The 23,646-nt window shown below is 45.9% G+C and overlaps 1 protein-coding gene across 2 annotated transcripts in view; it reads right to left on the reverse strand.

Annotated features, from left to right (window-relative positions):
- Positions 1 to 23,646, reverse strand: part of LOC139409477 (cache domain containing 1) — a 132,658-nt gene that overhangs the window by 51,143 nt on the left and 57,869 nt on the right. For both annotated transcript variants that reach the window (XM_071154671.1, XM_071154672.1), the window contains exon 4: positions 9,954 to 10,060. In XM_071154671.1, coding sequence (XP_071010772.1) covers positions 9,954 to 10,060 — 107 coding nt within the window. The remainder of the gene's footprint in view (positions 1 to 9,953; positions 10,061 to 23,646) is intronic.

The raw sequence follows: 23,646 nt of genomic DNA on the forward strand, positions 1-23,646 counted from the left end.
ACTAGATTTTGGAACATTGCTGAGGGGACTTGCTTCAATTAGTGAGGTCGGGTACTGATGTAGGCCGATTGACAAACAATTTCTGTATGCACCTCGCTTTGTGCACGGGGGCATTGTCATACTGAAACAGGAAAGGGCTTTCCCCAAACTGTTGCCACAAAGTTGGAAGCACAGAATCGTCTAGAATGCCAGCGTACGCTGTAGTGTTAAGGTTTCCCTTCACTGGAACTAAGGGGCCTGAACCATGAAAAACAGTCGGTACTATGCATTCGGGCAGGTAGCGTTCTCTGGGCATCCGCTAAACCAAAATTTGTCCGTCAGACTGCCAGATGGTGAAGTGTGATTCATCACTCCAGAGAACATGTTTCCACTGCTCCAGAGTCCAATGGTGGCAAGCTTTACACCACTCCAGTCGACGCTTGGCGTTGCGCATGATCTTAGGCTTGTGTGCGGCTTCTCAGCCATGGAAACCCATTTCATGAAGCTCCTGTTTTATCTATGGAGATTGCCTGTCTGTGTGCTCAATTTGTTTAATACCTGTCAGCAACAGGTGTGGCTGAAATAGCCACATCCACTAATTTGAAGGGGTGTACACATACTTTTGTATAAATAGTGTATTTTAATTCTCAACTTAAGCCAAACTTTAAGTCTCAACTTAAGCCAAACTTTCTCAGAGTATGTGACTTTCAAGAGAAGTTTCTTGTTTACTGGTTTGTTATATTACTGCATTGCAGGCTGATCAAGCAGCAGCATCTGCCAGGGAACAGGATCAAATTAGCTGCCTAAACAAACAGACTTTTATTGGGTCAGAGAAGTCAAGAGAATCTTCAGAGAGATCAGATCACAAACCCTGCAGCTTCCTGTCTGGCAGAGCACAACAACAGAGGAACACAAACAGCCATTCACATGAAACAGACAAAAGAGAGGGGGAGGGACACACAAATAGAGCCAGATTCCTCAACCAGTGCCAAAAAGTGTTACTATGTCTTGGTATGTGTGTGTCTTGCTCCTCTATAACAAAGTAGGGCCCTGAAGATGGATAACAGCACACATGATGACAGCATTTAAAGTGCCACTCCAGTCTCTTTTTACCTCATTTAACAACCGATATCCTGAAAAAATGGCACATCTCAATAAGTGGTCCAGGTAGGTCATGACAGAGCACAAATGGGAGGGGGGGATTCCTAGTTTGTTCTCCGTTGCTCCTGTATTGGTCGTCAAGCAAGGGGGGAGTCTGATGACATCACAGATTCCCATCAGACAAACTCCTAGAATGACCTATCCCTTGAAGTTTGTCTAAAAAAAACACTGTTTGCTCAAAAAGTATTTGTCTACCCGTTAGTCTGTGTACTCTACTGTATTTATACTACACTAGAGTTTATTACCCCACTGCCCACATGCTGACCCAATCTACTCAGTATTTCCAAACACAATACCCAACGTTGAACTACAAACCAGCAGCCCTCTAGAACACAGTACCCTATACAGACCAACACTACAACAACATGAACACAGTACCCTATATAGACCAACACTACAACAACATGAACACAGTACCCTATATAGACCAACACTACAACAACATGAACACAGTACCCTATATAGACCAACACTACAACATGAACACAGTACCCTATACAGACCAACACTACAACAACATGAACACAGTACCCTATATAGACCAACACTACAACATGAACACAGTACCCTATACAGACCAACACTACAACATGAACACTGTACCCTATACAGACCAACACTACAACAACATGAACACAGTACCCTATATAGACCAACACTACAACAACATGAACACAGTACCCTATATAGACCAACAATACAACATGAACACAGTAGCCTATATAAACCAACACTACAACATGAACACAGTACCCTATACAGACCAACACTACAACAACATGAACACAGTACCCTATATAGACCAACACTACAACATGAACACAGTACCCTATATAGACCAACACTACAACAACATGAACACAGTACCCTATATAGACCAACTCTACAACATGAACACAGTGCCCTATATAGACCAACTCTACAACATGAACACAGTACCCTATATAGACCAACACTACAACAACATGAACACAGTACCCTACATAGACCAACTCTACAACATGAACACAGTACCCTATATAGACCAACAATACAACATGAACACAGTAGCCTATATAGACCAACAATACAACATGAACACAGTACCTTATATAGACCAACAATACAACATGAACACTGTACCCTATATAGACCAACACTACAACATGAACACTGTACCCTATATAGACCAACACTACAACATGAACACAGTACCTAATACAGACCAACACAACAACAACATGAACACAGTACCCTATATAGACCAACACTACAACATGAACACTGTACCCTATATAGACGAACACTACAACAACATGAACACAGTACCCTATAAAGCATACCACCCTGCATACCACTACTGGTTTGCTTCTGAAGCTAAGCAGGGTTGGTCCTGGTCAGTACCTGGATGGGAGACCAGATGCTGCTGGAAGTGGTGTTGGAGGGCCAGTAGGAGGCACTCTTTCCTCTGGTCTAAATTTTTTGTTTGTTTTATAAATAAAAAATATCCCAATGCCCCTGTGTAGGGTGCCGTCTTTCGGATGGGACGTTAAACGGGTGTCCTGATTCTCTGAGGTCATTAAAGATCCCATGGCACTTATCGTAAGAGTAGGGGTGTTAACCCCGGTGTCTTGGCTAAATTCCCAATCTGGCCCTTGAACCATCACAGTCACCTAATAATCCCCAGGTTACAATTGGCTCATTCATCCCCCTCCTCTCCCCTGTAACAATTATATAGACCAACACTACAACAACATGAACACTGTACCCTATATAGACCAACACTACAACATGAACACTGTACCCTATATAAACCAACACTACAACAACATGAACACAGTACCCTATATAAACCAACACTACAACATGAACACAGTACCCTATACAGTGCCTTGCGAAAGTATTCGGCCCCCTTGAACTTTGCGACCTTTTGCCACATTTCAGGCTTCAAACATAAAGATATAAAACTGTATTTTTTTGTGAAGAATAAACAACAAGTGGGACACAATCATGAAGTGGAACGACATTTATTGGATATTTCAAACTTTTTAAACAAATCAAAAACTGAAAAATTGGGCGTGCAAAATTATTCAGCCCCTTTACTTTCAGTGCAGCAAACTCTCTCCAGAAGTTCAGTGAGGATCTCTGAATGATCCAATGTTGACCTATATGACTAATGATGATAAATACAATCCACCTGTGTGTAATCAAGTCTCCGTATAAATGCACCTGCACTGTGATAGTCTCAGAGGTCCGTCAAAAGTGCAGAGAGCATTATGAAGAACAAGGAACACACCAGGCAGGTCCGAGATACTGTTGTGAAGAAGTTTAAAGCCGGATTTGGATACAAAAAGATTTCCCAAGCTTTAAACATCCCAAGGAGCCCTGTGCAAGCGATAATATTGAAATGGAAGGAGTATCAGACCACAGCAAATCTACCAAGACCTGGCCGTCCCTCTAGAAGAAGAGTGGCAAGAAGAAAGCCATTTCTTTTAAAGTTTAACTGTACCCAATAAATGTCGTTCCACTTCATGATTGTGTCCCACTTGTTGTTGATTCTTCACAAAAAAATAGTTTTATATCTTTATGTTTGAAGCCTGAAATGTGGCAAAAGGTCGCAAAGTTCAAGGGGGCCGAATACTTTCGCAAGGCACTGTATTGACCAACACTACAACAACATGAACACAGTACCCTATATAAACCAACACTACAACATGAACACAGTACCCTATAGAAACCAACACTACAACATGAACACAGTACCCTATATAGACCAACACTACAACATGAACACTGTACCCTATATAGACCAATACTACAACATGAACACTGTACCCTATATAGACCAATACTACAACAACATGAAGACAGTACCCTATAAAGACCAACACTACAACAACATGAACACAGTACCCTATATAGACCAACACTACAACATGAACACTGTACCCTATATAGACCAATACTACAACATGAACACTGTACCCTATATAAACCAACACTACAACATGAACACTGTACCCTATATAAACCAACACTACAACATGAACACAGTACCCTATAGAAACCAACACTACAACATGAACACTGTACCCTATATAGACCAATACTACAACATGAACACTGTACCCTATATAGACCAATACTACAACAACATGAAGACAGTACCCTATAAAGACCAACACTACAACAACATGAACACAGTACCCTATATAAACCAACACTACAACAACAGTACCCTATATAGACCAACACTACAACAACATGAACACAGTACCCTATATAGACCAACACTACAACATGAACACAGTACCCTATATAAACCAACACTACAACATGAACACAGTACCCTATATAGACCAACACTACAACATGAATTCAGTACCCTATATAGACCAACACTACAACAAGAACACAGTACCCTATGAAGACCGACACTACAACATGAACACAGTACCCTATATAAACCAACACTACAACATGAACACTGTACCCTATATAGACCAATACTACAACAACATGAACACAGTACCCTATATAGAACAACACTACAACAACATGAACACAGTACCCTATATAAACCAACACTACAACATGAACACAGTACCCTTATACACCAACAACACTACAACATGAACACAGTACCCTATATAGACCAATACTACAACAACATGAACACAGTGCCCTTATACACCAACAACACTACAACATGAACACAGTACCCTTATACACCAACAACACTACAACATGAACACAGTACCCTATACAGACCAACACTACAACATGAACACTGTACCCTTATACACCAACAACACTACAACATGAACACAGTACCCTATATAGACCAACACAACAACATGAACACAGTACCCTATATAGACCAACACTACAACAACATGAACACAGTACCCTATATAAACCAACACTACAACATGAACACAGTACCCTTATACACCAACAACACTACAACATGAACACAGTACCCTATATAGACCAACACTACAACATGAACACTGTACCCTTATACACCAACAACACTACAACATGAACACAGTACCCTATACAGACCAACAGTACAACATGAACACAGTACCCTATATAGACCAATACTACAACAACATGAACACAGTACCCTATATAGACCAACACTACAACATGAACACTGTACCCTATATAAACCAACACTACAACATGAACACATTACCCTATATAGACCAACACTACAACATGAACACAATACCCTATATAGACCAACACTACAAAATGAACACAGTACCCTTATAAACCAACACTACAACAACATGAACACAGTACCCTATATAGACCAACACTACAACATGAACACAGTACCCTTATAAACCAACACTACAGCAACATGAACACTGTACCCTATATAAACCAACACTACAACATGAACACAGTACCCTATATAGACCAACACTACAACATGAACACAATACCCTATATAGACCAACACTACAACATGAACACAGTACCCTTATAAACCAACACTACAACATGAACACAGTACCCTATATAAACCAACACTACAACATGGTGGGGATATGGGCTACTTAGTGGCACGTTTGTATTTCATATTGAGTTGAGGCACACTAGCTTGCCATACATAAGCACTCTCAGGCAGTCCATCCATCTCCATCTAGTATTAAAAAGGAATCTCTAGACATGTAAACAGGCTAACAGAGTCTGTATATATCTACTAGGTTTCAGCCCTTAATCCTGCCACTAATGTATAGAAAACACTAGAACCATATAGATGACTGGCTGAAGTGCCACTGCTTACTCTAAAATAGTTTTGTGATGTTTTTGTTCGTTTGGATTTCGGGGAGGGATTTTCAGCTGTTTGGGCACACATTTTTTGGGGAGAGGCAAGCCCAAGTCAGTAGCCAAAGTCTACGTCCCTTCGTCCGTGATTGGTCAACAGTAAGGATTCTTCAATAAAGTCTGTTGTCATTCAACGAGAGACTACTCGTTTTCATGCACATTATTAATAAACATTGCACATACCATCTTAGTTAGATGTAAATTTGCACGACTAAGATCTCCTCAGCAAAAACGTATAAATTAATTACAGATTTCTTGAATTATCTTAGATTAATTCTGACTATGGCGTCTCAAAATGGACAATAAATACTATTTCACATCAAACCAGTGGCTGAAGCACTGTGAGAACTAATTCAGATTGAGAAAAGAGCTGTTGTGTCATAGATAAGGAAGTGGAAAGAGGAATGGCTGTGAAACAATGACTGACAAGAGACGGAGTGGTCTTGTCTGGCTCAGTTGGTAGAGCATGAGGTTTGTAATGACAGGATTGTGGATTCGATTCCCGGGGACACCCATACGTAAAATGTATGCACGCATGACTAATTCTCTTTGGATAAAAACATCTGCTAAATGCTATATATTATTAAAGCAAAAATAGAGCAAAAAAGTAGGGAAAAGAGGAAAGAAAACAGAAAGGAGAAAACAGGAAGGAGATGACAGAAGGAGAAAACAGGAAGGAGATGACAGAAGGAGACGACAAAAGGGAGAAAACAAAAGGGAGAAGACAGAAAGGAGATGACAGAAAGGAGATGACAGAAAGGAGATGACAGAAAGGAGATGACAGAAAGGAGAAGACAGAAAGGAGAAGACAGAAAGGAGATGACAGAAAGGAGATGACAGAAAGGAGAAAACAGAAAGGAGAAAACAGAAAGGAGAAAACAGAAAGAGATACCAGAAAGAGATAAAAGGGAGAAAACAGGAGGAAAACAGAAAGGAGATAACAAAAGGAGATAACAGAAAGGAGAAAACAGAAGGAGATAACAGAAAGGAGATGAGGAAAACAATAACCAGAAGGATGAGTCCAGGAAAAACAGATCACCTGACACGTCTCGCTCTACCTTTTTCTTCACTCACTCACTTCTCTTCCTCCCCAAGTCATTTCTCACTCTCTCCTCCTCTGGATAATCTTCCTTCTCTCTGTCCCTCCTCCTTTCTCTTTGGTTGTTCAGACTGGGTCCAGACAAATGGGGACGATAAATGCTAGCATAGGCTGGAGGTCAAGACGGGCTGAGGAATGGAGGCTTGGCGGTAACATGAACTCCTGATGACTGCTTTGGAAAAATAAGCTCTGAGATGAAGATGTATCGCCCTAATCTGCTTCGAAGGCGGAGCGGCCTGGAATTTGGACGGAGAGGGTGTGAGAGACGTAGAGACGGGTAGGGGAACAAGCTGCTTCTGTACAGTTAGGGCATGGGTTAGTGATATTCTGCCATGATAAGTGGAGTCAGGGAGAGATGGATTGGGGTAGGGTGGTGAGGGATTGTCTGAATTGTCTGAATTGTGGATTGTCTGATCTTTGACTGGGAGTGTTCTGATGCAGAAGTTAAATGATTACGTCATCACATCTGATTATGATTGGCTAACAGCAGTTCAGAAGGCCCGACAAAGCCTTTTAATGTAGAATGAGAAAAACATACAGTTCCTGAATGGAGAAGCAGACCAAAATACTTCCTTTGATCTCAGAGAGAGAGCAAGAGCGAGAGAGAGAGAGAGAGAGAGAGAGAGAGAGAGAGAAAGAAAAAGAGAGAGAGAGCAAGAGCGAGAGAGAGAGAGAGAGAGAGAGAGAGAGAGAGAAAGAAAAAGAGAGAGAGAGCAAGAGCGAGAGAGAGAGAGAGAGAGAGAGAGAGAGAGAGAGAGAGAGAGAAAGAAAAAGAGAGAGAGAGCAAGAGCGAGAGCGCGAGAGAGAGAGAAGGAAAATAGAAGGGGCAGAGAGGAGGGGAGTAAACAGAATACAAAGTGGTCTAATAATGCGTGGAACAGGCACAGTTCATTATTTCCATCTGGGTTCAAAGCCCTTTTCCTTTTAAGATGTAACCATATGGTGAATATGAATTTCTTAGAAATATGGGTTGCCGTAAAGGGTGGTAAGGGTAAGGGGGGTAAGGGGTAGTGAGGGGGTAAGGGGGTAGTGAGGGGGTAAGGGGGAAGTGAGGAGGGTAAGGGGTAGTGAGGGGGTAAGGGGGGTAAGGGGGAGGTGAGGAGGGTAAGGGTAAGGGGTAGTGAGGGGGTAAGGGGGAAGTGAGGAGGGTAAGGGGTAGTGAGGGGGTAAGGGGGAGGTGAGGAGGGTAAGGGTAAGGGGTAGTGAGGGGGGAAGGGGGAAGTGAGGAGGGTAAGGGGTAGTGAGGGGGTAAGGGGGGTAAGGGGGAAGTGAGGACGGTAAGGGTAAGGGGTAGTGTGGGGGTAAGGGGGAAGTGAGGAGGGTAAGGGTAAGGGGTATGAGGAGGGTAAGGGTAAGGGGGAAGTGAGGAAGGTAAGGATAAGGGGTAGTGAGGAGGGTAAGGGGGAAGTGAGAGGGTAAGGGGGGTAAGGGGGGTAAGGGGTAGTGAGGGGGTAAGGGGGAGGTGAGGAGGGTAAGGGTAAGGGGTAGTGAGGAGGGTAAGGGGGAAGTGAGGACGGTAAGGGTAAGGGGGAAGTGAGGACGGTAAGGGTAAGGGGGAAGTGAGGAGGGTAAGGGTAAGGGGGAAGTGAGGAGGGTAAGGGGTAGTGAGGGGGTAAGGGGGTAAGTGGTAGTGAGGGGGTAAGGGGGTAGGTGGTAGTGAGGGGGTAAGGGGGTAGGTGGTAGTGAGGGGTAAGGGGAGTAAGGGGGAAGTGAGGAGGGTAAGGGGGAAGTGAGGAGGGTAAGGGTAAGGGGTAGTGAGGAGGGTAAGTGGTAGTGAGGGGGTAAGGGGAGTAAGGGGGAAGTGAGGAGGGTAAGGGGGAAGTGAGGAGGGTAGGTAAGGGGTGGTAGGGGTAATGGGGTCGTAAGGGTGGTAAGGGGTAGTGACGGGGTAATGGGGTAGTAAGGGGGGTAAGGGAGAAGTGAGGAGGGTAAGGGTAAGGGGTGTAGTGAGGGGGTAAGGGATGTAGTGAGGGGGTAAGGGGGTAAGTGGTAGTGAGGGGGTAAGGGGTAGGTGGTAGTGAGGGGGTAAGGGGGTAGGTGGTAGTGAGGGGGTAAGGGGGTAGGTGGTAGTGAGGGGGTAAGGGGAGTAAGGGGGAAGTGAGGAGGGTAAGGGGGAAGTGAGGAGGGTAAGGGTAAGGGGTAGTGAGGAGGGTAAGTGGTAGTGAGGAGGGTAAGGGGGAAGTGAGGAGGGTAGGTAAGAGGTGGTAGGGGTAATGGAGTCGTAAGGGTGGTAAGGGGTAGTGACGGGGTAATGGGGTAGTAAGGGGGGTAAGGGAGAAGTGAGGAGGGTAAGGGGCGGTAGGGGTAAGGGGGTAATGAAGAGGGTAGGGTGTGGTAGGGGTAATGGTGTAATGAGGAGGGTAAGGGGTAGTGGGAGGGTACGGGGGAAGTGAGGAGGGTAAGGGTAAGGGGTAGCGAGGGGGTAAGGGGTGGTAGGGGTAATGGGGTAGTGAGGGTGTAAGGGGGAGGTGAGGGGGGTAAGGGGTGATAGTGGTAAGGGGGTAATGATGAGGGAAAATGGTGGTAGGGGTAATGGGGTAGTAAGGGGGGTAAGGGGTGGTAGGGGTAATGGGGTAGTGAGGGTGTAAGGGGGAGGTGAGGGGGGTAAGGGGTGGTAGGGGTAAGGGGTAATGATGAGGGTAAATGGTGGTAGGGGTAATGGAGTAGTGAGGGTGTAAGGGGGAAGTGAGGGGGGTAAGGGGTAGTGAGGGGGTAATGGGGTAGTAAGGGGGGTAAGTGGTGGTAGGGGTAAGGGGGTAATGATGAGGGAAAATGGTGGTAGGGGTAAGGGGTAATGATGAGGGTAAATGGTGGTAGGGGTAATGGGGTAGTGAGGGTGTAAGGGAGAAGTGAGGGGGGTAAGGGGTGATAGTGGTAGAAGGTGACCCACCTGAGTTGAGGTCCCGTCCAGGGTTGAAGGCTCGACTGTTGACCGTGGGGGAGAGCCTGTCACAGCAGATGGTCTTGGACACGTTGGTGTTGAAGTTACCATCAAACCTGAATAAAGATAAAGACATGTTTACAACAGAACCAATTGGACGTATATTTCACTTCTCCACCATAGAAGTAATATCTCTCAGAAAGAGAAGGCAGGAGGACGATAATAAAAAGATAGAAAGAGAAACTGAATCTGGACTGAATCTGAAATGCATAGTGTGCTGATGCAAACTGCAACAACCATCTCACTGACGCCCATGCTGTGTGGAATATATGCTTATCTCATCCTCCCAGTGATGCACCACATGCATAGGTGGGGTACAAGTAGTGTGTGGTGGGTGTCTGGGGGGTGGTGGGTGTATGGTTGCTCTAAGCCCAGTAGATTCCCTAGGGTTAGGGTAGGGTTGGCAGCCCACTGGCCACTCTGTGCCGTCATAGCAGCTAGTCTTATCCAACCCAGCATTGTTTTCAGGCTGCCTCAGCCATGAAAGAAAAGCTGATAGAGGGATGGGGAGGGGAGAGGAGAGGAGGGAGGCGTCTCTGGGGAGCAGGCTGCTCCACCCTGCACCATGGCCAGGTCACTTTGATCCAACACCACCCCCCATGCACCCCCCCCCACACACAAACACACACCAACACAACCAACCTCCAGTAACCTGTTATTCCCTGTCGCACGCACACACGCATGTCATCCTCTCTCTCGCCACCCCATCCGGAGCTTGAGAGAGTGTGTTTGATTGACAGCTGCTCTGATGTACAAGATGCTTTGAACTTCAGACATTTAATTCCCATCAGGTTACAGTCATTATTATTCTCCTCCAACACACTTTACATGAGCAGGCTAAGAAAATGTTCCAGAGAAAATATACATTTGCAAGTGCTTTGAATTCAACATCAAAACCAGGAGAATGAGAGCGGTGCAGGAGTGAGGGAGAGAGATGGAGGAGAGAGAAAGAAGAGAGAAGGAGGAGAGAGAAAGAAGAGAGGAGGAGGAGAGAGAAAGAAGAGAGAAGGAGGAGAGAGAAAGAAGAGAGGAGGAGGAGAGAGAAAGAAGAGAGATGGAGGAGAGAGAAAGAAGAGAGGAGGAGGAGAGAGAAAGAAGAGAGGAGGAGGAGAGAGAAAGAAGAGAGGAGGAGGAGAGAGAAAGAAGAGAGAAGGAGGAGAGAGAAAGAAGAGAGGAGGAGGAGAGAGAAAGAAGAGAGGAGGAGGAGAGAGAAAGAAGAGAGATGGAGGAGAGAGAAAGAAGAGAGGAGGAGGAGAGAGAAAGAAGAGAGGAGGAGGAGAGAGAAAGAAGAGAGGAGGAGGAGAGAGAAAGAAGAGAGGAGGAGGAGAGAGAAAGAAGAGAGAAGGAGGAGAGAGAAAGAAGAGAGGAGGAGGAGAGAGAAAGAAGAGAGAAGGAGGAGAGAGAAAGAAGAGAGGAGGAGAGAGAAAGAAGAGAGATGGAGGAGAGAGAAAGAAGAGAGAAGGAGGAGAGAGAAAGAAGAGAGAAGGAGGAGAGAGAAAGAAGAGAGGAGGAGAGAGAAAGAAGAGAGATGGAGGAGAGAGAAAGAAGAGAGAAGGAGGAGAGAGAAAGAAGAGAGGAGGAGGAGAGAGAAAGAAGAGAGGAGGAGGAGAGAGAAAGAAGAGAGGAGGAGGAGAGAGAAAGAAGAGAGAAGGAGGAGAGAGAAAGAAGAGAGGAGGAGGAGAGAGAAAGAAGAGAGATGGAGGAGAGAGAAAGAAGAGAGAAGGAGGAGAGAGAAAGAAGAGAGATGGAGGAGAGAGAGGTAGGAGAAAGAGAACAACCTTGCAGCGTGTAAATGAGGGTTTTGAAAAACATCTCAGGTTTTAAAAGGGGTAGAAAATAAATCAATATACAGTACCAATCAAGGGTTTGGACACCTAGTCATTCAAGGGTTTTACTTTATTTTGACTATTTTCTACATTGTAGAATAATAGTGAAGACATCAAACTATGAAATAACACATATGGAATCATGAAGCAACCAAGTGTTAAATCACAATATATTTTACATTTGAGATTCTTCAATGTAGCCACCCTTTGCCTTGATGACATATTTGCACACTCTTGGCATTCTCTCAAACAGCTTCATGAGGAATGCTTTTCCAACAGTCTTGAAGGAGTTCCCACATATGCTGAGCACTTGTTGGCTTCGTTTCCTTCACTCTGCAGTCCAACTCATCCCAAATCATCTCAATTGGGTTAAGGTCGGTGATTGTGGAGGCCAGGTCATCTGATGCAGCACTCCATTGTTCTCACTTGGTCAAATAGCTCTTACACAGCCTGGAGGTGTGTTGGGTCATTGTCCTGTTGAAAAACAAATGATAGTCCCACTAAGCGCAAACCAGATGGGCTGGCATATCGCTGCGGAATGCCGTGGTAGCCATGCTGGTTAAATGTGCCTTGAATTCTAAATAAATCACTGACAGTGTCACCAGCAAAGCACCCCCACACCTCCATGCTTCACGTGGGAACCACACATGCGGAGATCATATGTTCACCAACACTTCGTATCACAAAGACATGGTATTGGACCCAAAAATCTCAAATTTGGACTCATTAGACCAAAGGACAGATGTCCACCGGTCTAATGTCCATTTCTCGTGTTTCTTGGCCAAAGGAAGTCTCTTTGTCTTATTGGTGTCCTTTAATAGCGGTTTCTTTACAGCAATGCGACCATGAAGGCCTTTGAACAGTTGATGTGGAGATGTGCATGTTACTTGAACTCTGTGAAGCATTTATTTTGGCTGCAATCTGAGGTGCAGTTAAATCTAATGAACTTATCCTCGGCAGCAAAGGTAACTATGGGTCTTCCTTTCCTGTGGCGGTCCTCATGAGAGTCAGTTTCATCATAGCGCTAGATGGTTTTTGCGACTGCACTTGAAGAAACTTTAAAAGTTCTTGACATTTCAGGTTGACTGACCTTCATGTCTTAAAGTAATGGACTGTCATCATAATATGGACTTGGTCTTTTACCAAATAGGGCTATCTTCTGTATACCACCCCTACCTTGTCACAACACAACTGACCATCTCAAACGCATTGCGGAAAGAAATTCCACAAATTCACGTTCAGCAAGGCACACCTGTTAATTGAAATGCATTCGAGGTGACTACCTCGTGCAGCTGGTTGAGAGAATGCCAAGAGTGTGCAAAGCTGTCATCAAGGCAAAGGGTGGATACTTTGAAGAACCTAAATGATCAAATATTTGTTTTTAACTTTTGTTTACTACATGATTCCATATGTCATTTCATATGTTTGATGTCTTCACTATTATTCTACAATTGTTTTTATTTTTTTTCATTTCACCTTTATTTAACCAGGTAGGCTAGTTGAGAACAAGTTCTCATTTACAACTGCGACCTGGCCAAGATAAAGCATAGCAGTGTGAACAGACAACAACAACAATGTTACACAATGTAGAAAATAGTCCAAATACAGAAAAGCCCTTGAATGAGTAGGTGTGTCCAAACTTTAGACTGATACTGTATATGAAACAACCCCTGAGGCTGCATTAAGAGGGAGCATTTCCTTATACCAGAATCGCATACCGCTCTTCCATTACTTGAAGCTTTTGCTAGCTTATGACGAGGCCTCCTGAGATCTCCTGATATGGACAGAAGCATGTGCTGTGACAGACAGTGTCAGTCAGTCAGTCAGTGAGAGAGGTACCATCGGCCCATTTTCAAGCTTTTTAGGTCAGTTAAGCCCCTCTCTTTCCTTATCCATCCCTCTCTATCTCATGTTCAAACAGAGGCTTCATTAGCTCACACACTGAGCAAACAGAAAAACAGCCATTCCTGATCCCAGCTCAGACCAGAGCCCAAGAACCTAGCTCCATGTAAGAATGATGGAGGCCACGGTGTTCTTGGATACCTTTCTATACTACATTCTACTAGCTTACACAGGAGGAGGGCAAACGAGCAGTGTCTGTAAATCCACACACTCTACATCTAAATGAATGGCTTTATGATACATTATTAGACAAGTGGCAATTGATATAGTCATCTGCAACTGAAAATAAGAAACTGACCTAGCTGGTACCAACATACCAATATGTTGACTAGACCTGAAACCCGGCCATCAGACCAACCATTGATGAAAGCAGTCCAACACATAGACAACATTTTGTCAAAGCGGAAATGAGTTTGAGACATTCCAGGCTACAAGTGTAGGCCTAATGATAATCACAGAATGTCATTACAATACACACAGGTGTTTTTTAACAGCTGTCTCTTTCCATTCATCTAATTAAAGGTGCACTGTTGGGTATTTTGTGAGTGAACGAATGTGCGTTGGTCGCCTACAGGAGAGCTTTTGTTAAGTGATTGTTTGACAATCCGATGAAATCATCATGACTGGTTGTGTTTAGGCCACATTAAAAGGCCTAGACGGTGTGTCCATAAGGTTAGGGGAAGCTAAGCTTTCCCCAAAGTAAATAGAATTATATAGCCTAATTATCTTATTCCTGTCTATACAGAAATAATTGACATAATTACCTCAACACCGGTTCCCCCCGCACTGAATCTGAACCGGTACCTCCTGTATATAGCCCCGCTATTGTTATTTACTGCTGCTCTTTAATTATTTGTTTTCCTTATCTCTTACTTTAATTTTTACGTATTTTCTTAAACCTGCATTGTTGGTTAAGGGCTTGAAAGTAAGCATTTCACTGTAAGGTCTACTACACCTGTTGTATTCAGCCCATGTGAAAAATTTAATTAGATTTGAAATAAATCAAATAATTCAAAATAGACACCTAAACCAGAAAGCATGATTTGGTCATTAGCTAAAAAATATATATATTTAAAAGCTGAGGATTGTTTTAAATCACATAGCATACAGTCGGTAGGCCCCACAATTTGTCCAGCACACTGCAAATACCAAATAGACTAATGTTGAGGTGTGACTGTCAGTAAAAAGCAGAGACCCAGCCAGGCATATCACAGTATTTAAAAATAGAATCAAGGAAAAACTATTTGGAAAGCAAATGGCTTTTGCTGTAAAGAGACGACAATGAAAAGACTCCAATCTGTCTTTTAGTTATATTAACTTAATTGAGCGAACAGTAGCCTCTCTCATTGGCTCCAGCAGAGAACATGAGCCACATCCCCGGTGAGTCTGCATATTCACTGTCCTCATTACTGGGTCAGTGCCACTTCTGTTTGTTTTTGGACAATAACTTCCTCCTACAGGTTTAATGGGTGTCATATTGATAGTCTCCCCTTTTCGTAGGCCCATTATATGGATCAGACAACATCGTTTTTATTGATCTGTTTGCGTCACTAGAGCAGGCTAACCTGTCATTTTTGCAGTATATATAAACAAATATGCATGTGCACACTTGGGTGTCCCATACCAGTAAGAAATTAAATGTACTTCCACCCCTTGACATCCTGTTAACCACCTGACACCCCAGGCTATGGCCGGCCGTTTGACTCAGGAGCAGGCAGCAGCAGCTGACTTGAAGCCCATTGAAAGACCCCCTGACCTGGGGATGCATGGGCTCGCCACCAGTCTCTCTGGAGGATCCAGCACAGCACTGAGTTAGAGTTCGAGAACAGGCCTCGTTCGAAGTCCTGCTGTGGCATTGCACTGGCACAGATCAGATGGTAGGATCTTTAATTTTCCTGGCTGGGACTGTGTGACCCTGGGGAGAGAAAAAGTTATTCCACACACCCCCAAACGGTCACGCTCCTAAATTAACTTTCTCAAAGAAGGAGCTGTCAGCTTTTCCCCAGGGGGATCCTTTCAAGTTGTGGGGGCGATGCCCTGCTATTAGACCGACAGGCAGCCTTCAGAAGTGAGCCTGAATTTGGTTTAACCCTCCTCGCCTCCCGCCACGTTCCCAACATCTTCTATAACCTTCTACTCAGTGAGAATATCCACCCCAGATATCCCTTTCTCTACATAAAGTGAGTGAGTGAGTGAGTGAGTGAGTGAGTGAGGCCTGGCCGACTACATTGTGATTAAATTCTGTAAGTATTATACTGGACTGGAGCAGGGCTGACTGTGAGAGAAGCAGAGACCCTGGAACTCAAGATAAGGCAGTGGAGAAACTTCAGAGACATAACATACACCATCAAAACTACATTAGATCTGAGAGAGAGAGGGAGAAACAGAAGAGAGACATAACATACACCATCAAAACTACATTAGATCTGAGAGAGAGAGGGAGAAACAGAAGAGAGACAACATACACCATCAAAACTACATTAGATCTGAGAGAGAGAGGGAGAAACAGAAGAGAGACAACATACACAATCAAAACTACATTAGATCTGAGAGAGAGAGGGAGAAACAGAAGAGAGAGACAACATACACCATCAAAACTACATTAGATCTGAGAGAGAGAGGGAGGGAGAAACAGAAGAGAGAGACAACATACACAATCAAAACTACATTAGATCTGAGAGAGAGAGGGAGAAACAGAAGAGAGAGACAACATACACAATCAAAACTACATTAGATCTGAGAGAGAGAGGGAGAAACAGAAGAGACAACATACACAATCAAAACTACATTAGATCAGAGAGAAAGGGAGAAACAGAAGAGAGAGACAACATACACAATCAAAACTACATTAGATCTGAGAGAGAGAGGGAGAAACAGAAGAGAGAGACAACATACACAATCAAAACTACATTAGATCAGAGAGAAAGGGAGAAACAGAAGAGATGTAGAGACAGATGGAGATGTAGGCAGAGAGAAGTAGAAAAAGTTAGGAAGAGAGAGGGAGTAGGTTTACATGGACACTGATCATTTGATATTAAACTGATTATGGAAATAGTAATGTAAACACCTGACTCTGCTTATCTTAATCGGCGTAGGATCAAAATCGAAGTAAGCCTACGCCGGCGTTCCAGCGATGTATTTGATCTGCGCATGTGTCAGCACCGGTAGCGCAAACCTCCCTCTATATGAGCGAGTGAAGTGAGTTCGGAAAGACATAGTATGCCTTTTAAAAATAGTTTTCACACCCAAACTAACAAAAAAAATGACATTGTCGCTGTTGTAGAATGTTAATTTTGATTGTAGATTTTCTGCATTTATCAAAGTGCCATCAAGTAGCCCAGGTATTCCCAAACTTGGGTACGCCAAATAAAAATGTGATTCAAATAAAAATAAATTAAATAACAAAATTCAAACAGTCCATTTAGTAAGGCGTCCATAGAGACACATACCAGCTCTACTGGTAGTACAGCTACTACCAGCAGTACTACACCTGCACCTGTCCACGAAACAAACTGTTCTGCTTCCACAAACACATCCAATGCTAGCATTAGTAATTCTACATTTGTTGTTAGCCCAGCTACCATGGACACAGACTGTTGTGAATCTGACGCAGCCGAAGAGCCACTGCTCCCTTACCGGGATAAGCACCGAACAACAGACGTTCGACCATCAAAGAGTTGCAAATATGATAAGAACTACATTGATTTGGGGTTCACTTATACTGGGAGTAGTGCCTTTCCTCAGCCACAGTGTGTTATATGTGCAAAAGTACAAGCTCACATCTCGATGAAACCTTCACTCTTGCGCAGACATTTAGAAACAAAACATGGAAATTTGAAAAATAAGCCACAGGAGTTTTTTGAGTGAGAATTAAGTCAACTTTTGAGTAATAAGACATGTATAAAAACAACAGACAACATTAATAAGAAGGGGCTAGAAGCGTCTTATATGGTGAGCTACCAAGCTCTATAAGCGTCTTATATGGCTGAGACAATGCTGGGGAAGAAGGCCAACAAACTATACAGACAATGCCTTCATCAAACAACACTGTTTCATGACCCATCAGTGACATGGCAGGAGATGTTTTTAAACAATTGTACTGGCTTGTACTGCTTTGCATACAAGCCAGTCAATTCTATGCGTTACAGCTGGATGAGTCAACAGACATGGCAGGTCTGGCACAGCTCCTGGTATGTCTGTTACGTTTATGGGGGATCAATTAAGGAAGACATCCTCTTCTGCAAACCACTGGAAACCAGGACAACATGAGAGGATATTTTTAAAGTACTGGACAGCTTTGTGACATCAAATGGACTTTGGTGGTCAAGATGTGGTCAAGATGTGTTGGTATCTGTACTGATGGTGCAAAAGCCATGACAGGGAGACATAGTGGAGTGGTAACGTTGCTCCCGATGCAAGCAGTTGCTCCCGATGCCACTTGGGTACACTGCAGCATCCACCGAGAGGCTCTTGGGTACACTGCAGCATCCACCGAGAGGCTCTTGCTGCCTGACAGCCTGAAAGATGTTTGGCCACTAAATTGAAAATGGTTAACTTTGTTAAAGCAAGGGCCTTGAACTCTCGTGTATTTTCTGCACTATGCAATGATATGGGCAGGGACCATGTAACGCTTTTACAACATAAAGAAGGGCACTGGATATCAAGTGGCAAAGTATTGACACATTTTTTTAAATTGAGAGATGAGCTTAAAGTTTTCTTTACTGACCATAATTTTCACTTGTCTGACCGCTAGCATGATGACGAGTTTCTCACACAACTGGTCTATCTGGGTGATGTTATTTCTCGCCTGAATAATCTGTATCTAGGATTACAGGGACTCTCCGTAACTATATTCAATGTGCAGGACAAAATTGAGGCTTTGATTAAGAAGTTGGAGCTCTTCACTGTCTGCAGTAACAAGGTCAACACACAGGTCTATCCATCATTGTATGATTTTTGAGTGCAAATGAACAAGCTTAGGGAGAATGTCAAATGTGATATAGCGAAGAACCTGAGTGAGTTGGGTGCACAATTACGCAGGTACTTTTCCGATATGGATGACACAAACAACTGGATTCGTTATCCATGCCTTTCATGCCCTTCCTGCAGTCCACTTACCGATATCTGAAAAAGGGAGCCGTTATGTGAAAAATTCATTTAATTAGAAACCACTGATAGATTTATGGATAGGGCTGTGCTCAGAGTATCCTGCCTTGGCAAATCACGCTGTTAAGACACTGATGCCCTTTGCAACTACGTACCTCTGTGAGAGTGGATTCTCGGAAATCACTAGCATGAAAACTACATACAGTGAGTGTGGAACATGATTTAAGACTGAGACTCTCTCCAATACAACCCAACATTGTAGAGTTATGAGCATCCCTTCAAGCACACCGTTCTCATTAACCTGTGGTGAGATATTCACAATTTCCGATGAACAAATAAGGTTTTATATGTAAGATGGTTAAATAAAGAGCAAAATTAATGCTAATTATTACTCGTGCCCTGGTCCAATAAGAGCTCTTTGTCACTTCCCACGAGTCGGGTTGTGGCAAAAACACACTCATTCTTATGAAAAAGCTATAACAGGACTATAACAAGTTTGGGAACCACTGAAGTAGCCTGATTTCAGATGTGTCCAAGATAATAAGGGAAATCATTCTTGCAAAGCATGTAAACGTTTTAAACAAACTAATATATTAATCTGACGATCCACAATCGTGTTATTGTGTGCATGTAACAGTGCTCAGTGGGAGATGTAGACAGCTGGTGCAGTAGAGATTAGGGTTGAAAGCAGCGCTCTCTCGCCACTCTATCTCTCTGTCGTTTGAGGTGTGATTTCTCCTGCTGTAGTGAGAGATTGGTGGAAAGTGCATGGACTTCAGAGAAAGTTCCTCCCTGACACCACTCTGAGCCTACGAACCACACAACAAGGCCATCAAAAAAAATCCATTACCCATAATCCCCCACATCTGTCTGGGAGATTAAAATGAAGGCAGAGCAGACCAGTGGTGCTCACCACCACCACTACTACTACTGCTGCTGCTCATCCCCACCACCAATACAACTGCTGCTGCTCATCCCCATCCACCACTACTACTGCTACTGCTCATCCCCACCACCACTACTACTGCTACTGCTCATCCCCACCACCACTACTGCTACTGCTCATCCCCACCACCACTACAACTGCTGCTGCTCATCCCCATCCACCACTACTACTGCTACTGCTCATCCCCACCACCACTACTACTGCTACTGCTCATCCCCACCACCACTACAACTGCTGCTGCTCAATCCCCATCCACCACTACTACTGCTCATCCCCACCACCACTACTACTGCTCATCACCACCACTACTACTACTACTCATCACCACCACTACTACTGCTCATCACCACCACTACTACTGCTACTGCTCATCACCACCACTACTACTACTACTGCTCATCATCACCACTATTACTAATACTACTGCTCATCCCCACCACCACTACTACTGCTGCTGCTCATCACCACCACCACTACTACTACTACTGCTCATCACCACCACTACTACTGCTACTGCTCATCCCCACCACCACACAACTGCTGCTGCTCATCCCCACGACCACTACAACTGCTGCTGCTCATCCCCACCACCACCACTACAACTGCTGCTGCTCATCACCACCACCACCACTACAACTGCTGCTGCTGCTGCTCATCACCACCACCACCACTACAACTGCTGCTGCTCATCCCCACCACCACCACTACAACTGCTGCTGCTCATCACCACCACCACCACTACAACTGCTGCTGCTCATCACCACCACCACCACTACAACTGCTGCTGCTCATCCCCACCACCACCACTACAACTGCTGCTGCTCATCCCCACCACCACCACTACAACTGCTGCTGCTCATCCCCACCACCACCACTACAACTGCTGCTGCTCATCCCCACGACCACCACTACAACTGCTGCTGCTCATCCCCACGACCACCACTACAACTGCTGCTGCTCATCCCCACGACCACCACTACAACTGCTGCTGCTCATCCCCACAACCACTACAACTGCTGCTGCTGCTGCTCATCCCCACCACCACCACTACAACTGCTGCTGCTCATCACCACCACCACCACTACAACTGCTGCTGCTTATCCCCACGACCACTACAACTGCTGCTGCTCATCCCCACAACCACTACTACTGCTCATCACCACCACTACTGCTACTGCTCATCACCACCACTACTACGACTACTGCTCATCACCACCACTAATACGACTACTGCTCATCACCACCACCCCCGCTGCTGCAGCTCATCACCACCACCACCCCCGCTGCTGCAGCTCATCACCACCACCCCCGCTGCTGCAGCTCATCACCACCACCACCCCCGCTGCTGAAGCTCACCACCACCACCACCGCTGCAGCAGCTCACCACCACCACCACCGCTGCTGAAGCTCACCACCACCACCACCGCTGCAGCAGCTCACCACCACCACCCCCGCTGCTGCAGCTCATCACCACCACCACCACCACCACTGCTGCAGCTCACCACCACCACCACCACTGCTGCAGCTCATCACCACCACCACCACCGCTGCAGCTCACCACCACCACCACCACCACCACTGCTCACCACCACCACTACCACCACTGCTCACCACCACCACTACTACTACTGCTCATCACCACCACCACTACTCATCACCACCACTACTACTACTGCTGCTCACCACCACCACCACCACCACCACTACTACTACTACTACTACTAATAATAATACTAATCACCACCACTACTACTACTACTACCACGACTACTACTGCTGCTCATCACCACCACTACTACTGCTCATCACCACCACTACTACTGCTCATCACCACCACTACTACTGCTCATCACCACCACTACTGCTGCTAATGCTCACCACCAGCACTACTACTACTACTGCCGCCGCTCACTACCAACACCACTGCAGCTCATCACCACCCCCGCTGCTGCAGCTCACCACCACCACCCCCGCTGCTGCAGCTCATCACCACCACCACCACTGCAGCAGCTCACCACCACCACCCCCGCTGCTGAAACTCATCACCACCACCCCCGCTGCTGCTCATCCCCACCAACACCACTACAACTGCTGCTGCTCATCCCCACGACCACTACAACTGCTGCTGCTGCTGCTCATCCCCACCAACACCACTACAACTGCTGCTGCTCATCCCCACGACCACCACTACAACTGCTGCTGCTCATCCCCACGACCACCACTACTACTGCTGCTGCTCATCCCCACCAACACCACTACAACTGCTGCTGCTCATCCCCACGACCACCACTACAACTGCTGCTGCTCATCCCCACGACCACCACTACAACTGCTGCTGCTCATCCCCACGACCACTACAACTGCTGCTGCTTATCCCCACGACCACTACAACTGCTGCTGCTGCTGCTCATCCCCACCACCACCACTACAACTGCTGCTGCTGCTGCTCATCACCACCACCACCACTACAACTGCTGCTGCTGCTGCTGCTTATCCCCACGACCACTACAACTGCTGCTGCTGCTGCTCATCCCCACCACCACCACTACAACTGCTGCTGCTCATCCCCACCAACACCACTACAACTGCTGCTGCTGCTGCTGCTCATCCCCACCAACACCACTACAACTGCTGCTGCTGCTGCTCATCCCCACCAACACCACTACAACTGCTGCTGCTCATCCCCACCACCACCACTACACCTGCTGCTGCTCATCCCCACGACCACTACAACTGCTGCTGCTGCTGCTCATCACCACCACCACCACTACAACTGCTGCTGCTCATCCCCACGACCACTACAACTGCTGCTGCTCATCCCCACCACCACCACTACAACTGCTGCTGCTGCTGCTCATCACCACCACCACCACTACAACTGCTGCTGCTCATCCCCACGACCACTACAACTGCTGCTGCTGCTGCTCATCCCCACCACCACTACACCTGCTGCTGCTCATCCCCACCACCACCACTACAACTGCTGCTGCTCATCACCACCACCACCACTACAACTGCTGCTGCTTATCCCCACGACCACTACAACTGCTGCTGCTCATCCCCACAACCACTACTACTGCTCATCACCACCACTACTGCTACTGCTCATCACCACCACTACTACGACTACTGCTCATCACCACCACTAATACGACTACTGCTCATCCCCACCACCCCCGCTGCTGCAGCTCATCACCACCACCACCCCCGCTGCTGCAGCTCATCACCACCACCCCCGCTGCTGAAGCTCACCACCACCACCACCACCGCTGCAGCAGCTCACCACCACCACCACCGCTGCTGCAGCTCACCACCACCACCCCCGCTGCTGCAGCTCACCACCACCACCCCCGCTGCTGCAGCTCATCACCACCACCACCGCTGCAGCAGCTCACCACCACCACCCCCGCTGCTGCAGCTCATCACCACCACCCCCGCTGCTGCAGCTCACCACCACCACCCCCGCTGCTGCAGCTCATCACCACCACCACCACCGCTGCAGCTCACCACCACCACCACCACTGCTGCAGCTCATCACCACCACCACCACCGCTGCAGCTCACCACCACCACTGCTCACCACCACCACTACTACTACTGCTCATCACCACCACCACTACTCATCACCACCACTACTACTACTGCTGCTCACCACCACCACCACCACCACTACTACTACTACTACTACTAATAATAATACTAATCACCACCACTACTACTACTACTACCACGACTACTACTGCTGCTCATCACCACCACTACTACTGCTCATCACCACCACTACTACTGCTCATCACCACCACTACTGCTGCTAATGCTCACCACCAGCACTACTACTACTACTGCCGCCGCTCACTACCAAC

This window comes from Oncorhynchus clarkii, chromosome 5 (genome assembly GCF_045791955.1).
Source record: "Oncorhynchus clarkii lewisi isolate Uvic-CL-2024 chromosome 5, UVic_Ocla_1.0, whole genome shotgun sequence".
In the NCBI taxonomy this organism is placed as follows: Eukaryota; Metazoa; Chordata; class Actinopteri; order Salmoniformes; family Salmonidae; genus Oncorhynchus; species Oncorhynchus clarkii.